This window comes from Ranitomeya variabilis, chromosome 4, assembly GCF_051348905.1.
Source record: "Ranitomeya variabilis isolate aRanVar5 chromosome 4, aRanVar5.hap1, whole genome shotgun sequence".
Taxonomy (NCBI): domain Eukaryota; kingdom Metazoa; phylum Chordata; class Amphibia; order Anura; family Dendrobatidae; genus Ranitomeya; species Ranitomeya variabilis.
Window position 1 is genome coordinate 211,074,065 of NC_135235.1, and position 10,343 is coordinate 211,084,407.

At 45.1% G+C, this 10,343-nt stretch overlaps 1 protein-coding gene across 4 annotated transcripts in view; it reads right to left on the reverse strand.

The window, feature by feature from the left end:
* Positions 1 to 1,843: 1,843 nt before the first annotated feature.
* Positions 1,844 to 10,343, reverse strand: part of TOMM40 (translocase of outer mitochondrial membrane 40) — a 16,418-nt gene continuing 7,918 nt past the window's right edge. For all 4 annotated transcript variants that reach the window (XM_077259832.1, XM_077259830.1, XM_077259831.1 and 1 more), the window contains exons 4-10: positions 8,739 to 8,831; positions 8,270 to 8,371; positions 6,972 to 7,077; positions 6,366 to 6,488; positions 4,990 to 5,066; positions 4,744 to 4,846; positions 1,844 to 2,699 (exon numbers count right to left, since the gene is read on the reverse strand). In XM_077259832.1, the coding sequence (XP_077115947.1) occupies positions 2,560 to 2,699; positions 4,744 to 4,846; positions 4,990 to 5,066; positions 6,366 to 6,488; positions 6,972 to 7,077; positions 8,270 to 8,371; positions 8,739 to 8,831 (744 nt within the window). In that variant the 3' untranslated portion in view covers positions 1,844 to 2,559. The remainder of the gene's footprint in view (positions 2,700 to 4,743; positions 4,847 to 4,989; positions 5,067 to 6,365; positions 6,489 to 6,971; positions 7,078 to 8,269; positions 8,372 to 8,738; positions 8,832 to 10,343) is intronic.

Here is a 10,343-nt window from a genome sequence, read left to right on the forward strand (position 1 = left end):
CGGACTTCTGTGTGGTACAGAACATCTTCATAGGCAACATTTAGTTTAGACAGAAATTCCTGAAATTGTCTGTGGCTTAATACATTAGCTCTAATGAAGTTTAACACAAAATACCACAATTTTCATAACAGAGTCCCACTTCAGTGATTTACTACACGGTGCCTGTTGGAGGATGAGGCAATGTATGGCTATTGGATGAGCAAGCTCTTCTGTGACTTCGAAATATTCATTCGTCCCACCATAAAAATTAGAAGTTGTGCAGAATCACGAATATCATTACTTTACTTGAGTGCCAAGGAAAAATAGGAACTTTTTTTTGCGGAGTTTTGCAAATGCTGATGCAAATTGTCTCCCATTTCTTCAATCCTTCGTGTAATTGTAGGTTCTGAAAGACTCACTGTACTAAATCGGCCTTCTCTGGACACATCAGAAAGAAGGCGTTCTTTAACAAATTCTCTCTCCACGAATGGTCAACCAGTGCACGCTATTAGCTTGGCAACTTGATAACTTGCTCGCAGTGATGAAACACTTAGCCGCTTCTGCTTCACAAAAGTATTTTGCGGAGTTGTCAATGTATTTTTCAGTTTTAATATTTTATCTTTTCTCACTTCTCCGACCAAACACTCACATTTATCTTTATGTTGACTTTGATAGTGTCGATGCAAATTGTATTCTTTGAACACAGACACTATATTCTGGCATATCAAACACACAGCTCTTTCCTTGTACTGCATAAAAAAGTAATCTTAAGTTCACTGCTCTTTGAATATCCTACACTCCAAGCCCATTTTTCTCTTTCTTGATATTGTTGTTTCCTAGGGATTCTAAATAGCTATTAGTAAAATACCAATATATATACAGCGCTACAAAAACAATATACCAGCAATAAAATTACCCAGAGACATACAGACTGCACTGCCCATCAATGCAGTCTGGTCAGTGCCCATCAATGCAGCCTTGCCAGTCCATATCATTTCAGCCTCACCAGTGCCCATATTGGTGGAACTCCGCTTTTACCTCAGACTGGTGTGGTGCGAGAGTCCCCAATAGGCAGCTAAATGTCCCCAATAGGCAGCATAGTCCCCAATAGGCATGATAGACAGGACCCGACGTAAAAAACAAACAAACAAAAAAAACAACACAGTACTCACCCAAGTACCCCGCTGCTCTGAAGAGGCGCCCAGCTTGACTGAGCCTTGTATTGGCACAGGCGGTATGACGTCATCAGGCCGTGTGATGACAATCACGTCGTCTTTGTTGCATTTGGAGGGCCGCAAGTCTTCCAGAGTGGCAGCGCATCTCCTTTCAACGCCGCGTTGTTGTTCCGCCTGATTACAGGGCCCGCCGGCATTAAACTGTAGTTAAGTTCAATGTCGGCCAGGCCCAGGGGTGGCCGTGGAAGTTAACTACCAGTGTAGCAGAGGAAGGAGGAACAGCTGCTTGGGGCACCTTGAGACCACGGACCCCGAAGCAGCTAAGTCTGCTACCCCCGTAGTTCCACCCCTGGTCGAGAGACAGGAGAGCAGGGCGCACGTTCCACACATGCGTACCGTGGGCCCAGGACAAGTCGATTGCTAAGAAGGACAGGCAGCGGCGCTCAAAATACCCGGTGGGCCTAATAAATGTCCTCGGCGGGCCGTAGTTGGAGTACCCCTCTTTTAGAGGGTCCTTCTTTCTTACTACAGGTTACTACTTACAGCTCAGCCCTAATCACAATGGTGCCAAGCTGCAATACCAGACACAACCACTGGATAAGAGGTGGCGCTGTTTCTGTAACACAAGGTATTTTTTTTCCTCATTTTTGTTGGTTTGGAGGACACAAGAACCAGTAACAGCAGTCAGATCCCATCGCAGAAGTCACTTTATTGGTGCTCTATAGGCCCCCCGGTCAGGACTTTGCTTTGGGCTAGGTGTCTTGTTTTGTGTAAAAGATCAATGTCATACTGTTTTCTTCTTCTTTATAAGTTATAAACATGATTTACATCCACGCTCCTAAAGATGGAGGTAGTGGCGGGATTTGCCCCCTCCCCCCGCCCTTTATACCTCCCCTCCGACAGCAGCACAGTGATTAAGGACACAGAGCTCAGGTCCGGCCCACGGACCCCCAACCACCTGCGAGACAAGATCATTCCATAATAAGCGGCAGCAGAAAGAAATACAGGCGGGGGGCAGACAACATTCATCACTCAGAAGACCCCCTCCCTCCAAGCAGCCACACGTCAAAATCCCCATGAGGGGGATAAAAAATAAAAATTAATCCTGGGGGGAAGGTAACTCCCTGGAGATCCATAAAGACGGACAGAGGGGGGACGGAGAGGACAACGGGGCGGCTTCCTCTCCATTCCGGGTACCTACATTAAATATTCATAGACGGCTCCTTCACCGCCCTCCTCTGCCCCAATGGTAAAAGAAATTTTGTAAAAAAAAAAAAAAAAATGAGCCTGGCAGGAGGAGTCCGGGGAAGCGGTAGGGAGGGTGGAGACAGTCAGAAAGCAGGAAGGAGGGGCCACATGTCTGGCTGCGGAGGGGAGACCACAATCTGAGCAGGAGAAGCCGCTGTTAACCGATGGTGAGACCAAAGCCGCACTGGAATTTGTTCTTCTTGTGGTTGAGGAAGGCGCCCATGGCGAGCGTGAGGGGCAGCGGCGGGAGCTTCTTCTCTAAAGTGGCGCCGACGATCCAGTTACTGTCCACCGAACCTGGAATGGGGGCAAAAATGGAGGCATATTACAGGCCAAAGCGGACCTGGCGTACAGTGCAACGTGCGAGATCAGAGCTATGCACTGTCCGGGCCATTTAAAGGCGTTGTCCAGCCGCCGGATATTGAAGACTTATCCTTGCGATAGGTCACTAGTATGAGATCGGTGGGGGTCCGACATCCACCACCTATCAGCTCCGGCAACTCAACGAATGGAGCTGCGCCAATGAGTTTACATCAAGCCGGAGCCAATAACAGATCGGTGGTGGTGGGATCTGATACTGAGGACCTACTCTGGAGGAAAGCAGATCAATATGTGGTGACCCCTTTAACACTTAACATGTCATGGTTGATAGAGAAAAAAAAAAAGTAATAAAACTGTATAAATTTGGTATCGCTGTGATCACGCCGACATACACAACGACATTAACACTATTTGTGCATCACGGTGACCATTTTTATATTATTCCCTTATTAAAAAGTTTGTTTTTTTAAGACATTCTAAGTAACCCAAAATGATTCTACTGACTGGATATAATTGTCTACGGTCCACTTCCGTCTGTTTGTCTGTAACTGAAATCCTGCGACCGGGCGCGACCAATCAGTGATATTGGGGTGGGATTTAAACACCGCTTCACTTTTAACTTTTGCCTATGCAGCATCAATAGTAAAAAGATATCATGTTAAAAATAATAATAAAAAATCATGATATTCTCACCTTCCGGCGTCCCTGCGATGCTCCGGTCCCAGCAATCACTGGGAACGGAGCGTAGCGAGTAGCATCACTAAATGCCTGGGCTGGATCCGGGGCCTGCCGAAAGGTGAGTATATAACTTTTTCAATTTAATTATTATTTTTTTAACAGGGATACGGTGCCCACACGGCTATATACTGCGTGGGCTGTGCTATATACTGCGTGGGCTGTGCTATATACTGCGTGGGCTGTGCTATATACTGCGTGGGCTGTGCTATTTACTGCGTGGGCTGTGCTATTTACTGCGTGGGCTGTGCTATATACTGCGTGGGCTGTGCTATATACTGCGTGGGCTGTGCTATATACTGCGTGGGCTGTGCTATATACTACATGGGCTGTGCTATATACTACGTGGCTGTGCTATATACTACTTGGCTGTTACATGCTACGTGGGCTGTGCAATATACTACGTGAGCTGTGTAATATACTACGTGAGCTGTGTGTTATATGCTACGTGGGCTGTGTTATATGCTACGTGGGCTGTGTTATATTTCCGTGCTGTATCTGTGCATCATGAATCGTGGTATGTGTTAAAGGGGGGGGCCCACTGAGACTTTCACCCGGGGCCCTCAAAAGCCTGGAGCCGGCCCTGGCTTCACTGATTGGTCGTGCCCAGCCAGCTCGACCAATCAGCGACAGACACAGTCCGGCCGCGAATTGGCGCTGGATTTGAACCACACTTCACGCTGATTGGTCGCGGCCGGCCGAATCCTGTGTATTCATTGAATTATTCTTAAATCTTCATAAATAAACTACATACATATTCTAGATTACCCGATGCGTTAGAATCGGGCTACTATCTAATGTGTGTGTGTGTGGATAGATAGATAGATAGATAGATAGATAGATAGATAGATAGATAGATAGATAGATAGATAGATAGATAGATAGATAGATAGATAGATAGAAATATATAAAAAGACCATAAAAGGTCCCTGCTGCAGGGGTTAATAGGTGTGAAATGTTGTATAGCTCTGGAAGTTGTTCCATTTTAATATAGGGTGTAATCAAACTCTTCACAGACTATATAAATATAAAATGTTATAGCAAAAATGTAAAAACCATAATGAAGAAAACAAATTTATATCGATAAGCTATCTGCCCTCCCTCCACCGCTGTCACAAGCAGTGATCTCCGGATCCTCTTTTTCGTTTTGTCCTTTTTGCAGACAAAAAAAGAAAAACTGACATTTATGATATAACGTTGCACTGATGGGGGGAAGGAATCCACTGCCGTAAATGCAGAACAGCCACACCGCCCCCTGGTGGTGACATGGAAGAGCTGCTCCTACCTTTAAAAAGCAGGTTGGCTTTGGGGAGGTCCAGCTGGTAACCGAACGAGACGCTGGTGTCCTGCATCCGGGTGCTGGCTTCAAACTCCACTCCTACTTGAAGCTGAAACCAAAGGATATGAAGAAACAACACATTATAAGGAAGGTTGGAGATACCATGACCTGACCCATTCCTCGGGGTTTTCCCGTTTTATTCCTTGATTAATAGGAAATCCGTTAAACGGATGAAGAGATCGCATCACGTACCTGATCATTGGCTTTATGGTAATACGTTGCATGTGCCCCGGCCTGTCCCAGCGTGAGCGTTGCCGTCCAATTAGGAGCTTTAAAAAATAAAAATGGTTCTAAAAGATTAGTGTATAGAAAAGGAGTGATTATTAGCAGCATTATGTACAGAGTGTTCTGCAGGGGTGGGTACAGCACAAAGAGGAGCAGCTTCAGCCAATAGTTGAAAAGCAGGAAGTGATGTCAGAGATGGGAGTGTGGATTTGGCAAGTTCTCACTAACAACCAGCAGTAGTTTGTGTTATAAAAGATCTATGGTGCACAAAGTGCCCTGGAAACCTGTAGGACAAAAGCAAAAGAATTAAAGGGGTTTACCTGTAATTATGAAGGAAGGCTAATGAAAAAAAAAATGGATTTAAAAAAAAAAAAAAAAAAAAAAAGTCAACACCTCGCTTAGCATTTAATTAGGTGCTCCGTGCCAATTTTTGCTGAGGTCAGGTTCATTTAAAAAAAAAAAAAAAAAAAAAAAAAAAGAAATTATGGAAAACCCCTTTAATGTCCCTGGAATATAATAGGACTAGACGTGAGCAAGCCTCCTCCAAAATCCATTTTGGGCAGATTTGCTTGCGTTGGTCGGTAGCTTCAATCTGAACAAATACAATTCAGGGTATGTTCAGAGTTTTGTTTAAGAAATTTTTGGCTAAAAGACGCTTTTTTTTTTTTTTTTGTTTCTATTCCAAACATAAAAACTCAGTGTGAACATATCCTTATAGTCTGAGTATATTACGCAGGGAGGACTCTATATAAAGACTCCAAAGCATTATTAAACAAAAAAAAAAAAAAATGGAGGGAAATGGGTCGAGGCGCGGGGGAGAGAGGCCAAACGGGGCGCGGGGGGAAGAGAGGCCAAACGGGGTGCAGAGGGAAGAGAGGCCAAACGGGGCGCGGGGGGAAGAGAGCCCAAACGGGGCGCGGGGCAGCTGTAATGTCAGGACAGGTGAGGGCAGAATTACACAAGTGAATATGATCTTTTATTTTTTTTAAACCCCTTGCCCCTGTTCTAAAGAATCCAGTAAAATGGCGGCAAGCCTGCCTGACGACAAATTGGATTTGTACTAAGACGACAAATCTAAATTTTGGGGAAACTCAACAAACCTATCATAATCCAGGATGAATGTGCACACGGGGCAGAGATCGGCCCGTTTGTGCACAACACACGCGCTGCTTTAAGCGCTCATGGATCCAGGACCCACCAGCGCCCCCTATCTAGTCACGGCATACGTTACAAATATGCTCAAGACGTGGAAAAATAGGAAACACAATTAGACGCATAGGTATGAGGGAAGTTGCAAAGTTTTAGGAGTTCTCTTAGAACTTGCCTTCCTTCCCTTGTGTTACCTGTATATCTTCCCGCTAGAGACATGACTGTTCCTTCCTCCCCAGGACGCCTGTGGTAAACAAGTTCACCTCCCAGTGCCAGACTAGGAGTAATGCTCTGGAGATAGTGAGTAACTACTATACCTAAAAGAAAAAAAAATTGAGAAGATGGGGTAAGAATGGCACGTAAAAGCCCTAATAAATAACTGATGTCGACATGCACCGTAACTGTGGATGGGTAACACTTCTGCTTTATAGCAAAACCTCATTAAGGAAATGTTTTATTAATTACAAAAATCATTATTAATTTAATGAAATACATTTGTCCACAGCCACCTCTAGAGGGAGCTCCCTGCGCACAGCGTATACATTGGTGTACAGCAAGCTCTTGAGGGCCACCTTGTGGCAGATGCAGGTAGACATCTCCTTGGCTCTGTAAAGGGGATGCAGAGCTATGCTGCAGAAAAACAGGTCGAAACTGCACAAAAATGTAGGAAATTGACCAATACCAAATTTTGAACCTAAAAATAAATGCGGGTGATATTTAGAGATACACTTTATATAGGGAAGGAATAGAGGACGTGTACACAAGATAATGATTTAAAAAAAAAAAAAAGTCAAGCTCACCGGATCCTACTAATACGTCTGGGTTTCCTAGGGTTACCGCAGCTGTGAAGTCTTCTCCTCGGTATTCTGTGTCTATCTGCCAGTTCACAAACTTGGACTGCTGACACTAGAGGGCAAGATGGAGGACAAATAAATACATACAAAAACTGAACTTATGTTCATTAGTATAGCGGCGGCTCACTGGGACAGTCTGGGACTTAAGGGAACTGGGATATGATCGCAGCAGGAGACCCCCCACAGGGATGTGCCTACAGTATGAGACCCCCACAGGAATGTGCTTACAGTAAGAGACCCCCCCCCCACAGGGATGTGCCTACAGTAGGAGACCCCTGCAGTAATCTGCTTACAGTAAGAGACACCCCCAGGAATGTGCTTACAGCAGTAGACCCCCACAGGGATGTGTGTACAGTAGGAGACCCCTACAGGAATGTGCTTACAGTAGGAGACCCCCACAGGGATGTGCGTACAGTAGGAGACCCCCACAGGGATGTGCGTACAGTAGGAGACCCCCACAGGGATGTGCCTACAGTAGGAAACCCCCACAGGGATGTGTGTACAGTAGGAGACCCCATAGGGATGTGTGTACAGTACGAGACCCCCACAGGGATGTGTACAGTACGAGACCCCCACAGGGATGTGTACAGTACGAGACCCCCACAGGGATGTGTACAGTACGAGACCCCCACAGGGATGTGTACAGTACGAGACCCCCACAGGGATGTGTACAGTACGAGACCCCCACAGGGATGTGTACAGTACGAGACCCCCACAGGGATGTGTACAGTACGAGACCCCCACAGGGATGTGTACAGTACGAGACCCCCACAGGGATGTGTACAGTACGAGACCCCCACAGGGATGTGTACAGTACGAGACCCCCACAGGGATGTGTACAGTACGAGACCCCCACAGGGATGTGTACAGTACGAGACCCCCACAGGGATGTGTACAGTACGAGACCCCCACAGGGATGTGTACAGTACGAGACCCCCACAGGGATGTGTACAGTACGAGACCCCCACAGGAATGTGTACAGTACGAGACCCCCACAGGAATGTGTACAGTACGAGACCCCCACAGGAATGTGTACAGTACAGTAGGAGACCCCCACAGGAATGTGTACAGTAGGCGACCCCCACAGGGATGTGTACAGTACAGTAGGAGACTCCACAGGGATGTGTGTACAGTACAGTAGGAGACCCCCTTTATATCATTCTCCTGCAGTTGTTTTACACCATATTTAGCAGGTACCCCTTTGTGTGAGCAGGATACATTACCGCGGGGGGCTCATCTCTCACCTGTAGTGCCACCTTTGACCTTATGTGCTGAGATAACTGATGGATTATTTGTGCGTTCAGGCTGCCATTGTTATCCACGTCGCCCACTAATACTGGGAACGCCTGGAGACGGGGAAAAGAAACAATGAGAGGAATCTTCTAATATTCACCCTAGCGACATTTCCATTATTAGTGAAAAAATAATATATTTTTTTATTACATTGTATTCAGCCTTTTCCACACAACCGGATCAAAAGGCGACAATGCAGCAAAGCCAAAACTGCTGGATCACGAGAGGACGATCAAATGTTCGATCCAACCAGGGTCCTTACAAGTTTAAAGGGCTTTCACCATGAAGGATACTGATCACCTAACCGCAGTGATCCCTGGCACAATCATCAGGCGCAGAACGCAGGGTCTTATTTCAGAGGGAATAAGACTCCGCATGATGACCGCAGATTGCAGATCACCATAACATGTCCCATCTCACCTCTGTCGGGCTCAGCTGCTTTGTTCCCACGTATGTGGCTCCAAAATGGTAATTTGAGTCTCCAACCGTACTGAGGGCGATCGTGTGATTTACCTGAGATGTAAGAGGAGTAAAAAATAAAAATAAATAATAATCTTCTTTTAGCAGCTTTTAATGGTTAAAAGAAGTTACAAAAGATGGAACCTTATTAATATCAGGAGCAAGATGGGAAGAAGCCGATGGTGACCGTCATCCCAAGACACAGTCACCGGTCGGCACTGACATGGCTGTGCAGACGGTCATTAATTGCAATGCTTATACGGTGGCAAGTAAAAGTTTGGGCACCCCTTGTCAGAATTACTGTCATTGTGAACAGTTAAGCAAGTTGAAAATGAAATGATCTCTAAAAGGCCTAAAGTTATAGATGACACATTTCCTTAGTATCAGACAGAAAAAAAAAAAAAAATTATATATTTTATATTATATATCTTTAATATTTTATAAATTCCAAAAAGGAAAATGGTCCGATGCAAAAGTTTGGGCCCCCTGCATGGTTAGTACATAGTAGCACCCCCTTTTGCAGGTGTCACAGCTTGTAAACACTTTATGTGCCGGCCATCAGTCTCAATTCTTGTTTGAGGGATTTTCATCCATTCTTTCTTGGAGAATTCTTCCAGCTCTGAGATTCCCGGGTCGTCTTGCATCCTCTACTATTGGTCTAGTGACAGATATTCAATGATGTTCAGATCAGGGGACTGTGAGGGCCATTGTAAAACCTTCAGTTTGCGCCTTTTGAGGTCGTCTGTTGTGGATTTTGTGTGTGCTTAGGATCATTATCCATTTGTAGAAGCCATCCTCTTCCTCTTTTAACCTTCAGCTTTTTTTTTTATTATTTTTTTTTTTTTACAGATTTTGTTATGTTTGCATCAAGAATTTGTTGAAATTTCATTGAATCCATTCTTCCCTCTACCCGTGAAATGTTCCCCATTCTATTGGCTGCAATACAACCCCAAAGCATGATTGATCCACCTCCATGCTTAATGGTTGCCGAGATGTTCTTTTCCTGAAATTCTGTGTCCTTTTTTCTCCATGCATACTTTTGATCATTGTGGCCAAAGAGTTCTATTTTAACCTCATCGGTCCACAGGACTTGTTTCCAAAATGTATCAGGCTTGTTTAGATGTTCCTTTGCATACTTCAGAATTTTATGATGAGGATGCAGGAGAGGTTTTCTTCTGATGACTCTTCCATGAAGGCCATATTTGTGCAGGTGTCTCTAAACAGTATAACAATGTACCACAACTCCAAAGTCTGCTAAATCTTTCTGAAGGTCTTTTGCTGTCAAGCGGGGGTTCTGATTTGCTTCTCTAACAATCCTCCGAGCAGCTCTCACTGAAATTTAGCTTGGTCTTCCAGACCTTATCTTGACCTCCACTGTTTCTGGTAACTGACATGCCTTAATTACATTTCCAACTAAGGAAAGGGAAACAGCAAAACGCTTTGCTACCTTCTTACGGCCTTCTCTTGCTTTGTGGGCCTCCGCCATTTTCCAAGTGCTAGGCAGCTGGTTAGCAGAACCCATGGCTGCCGTTTTTTGGCACAAGGTTAGAGGAGGCTGGGTTTTAT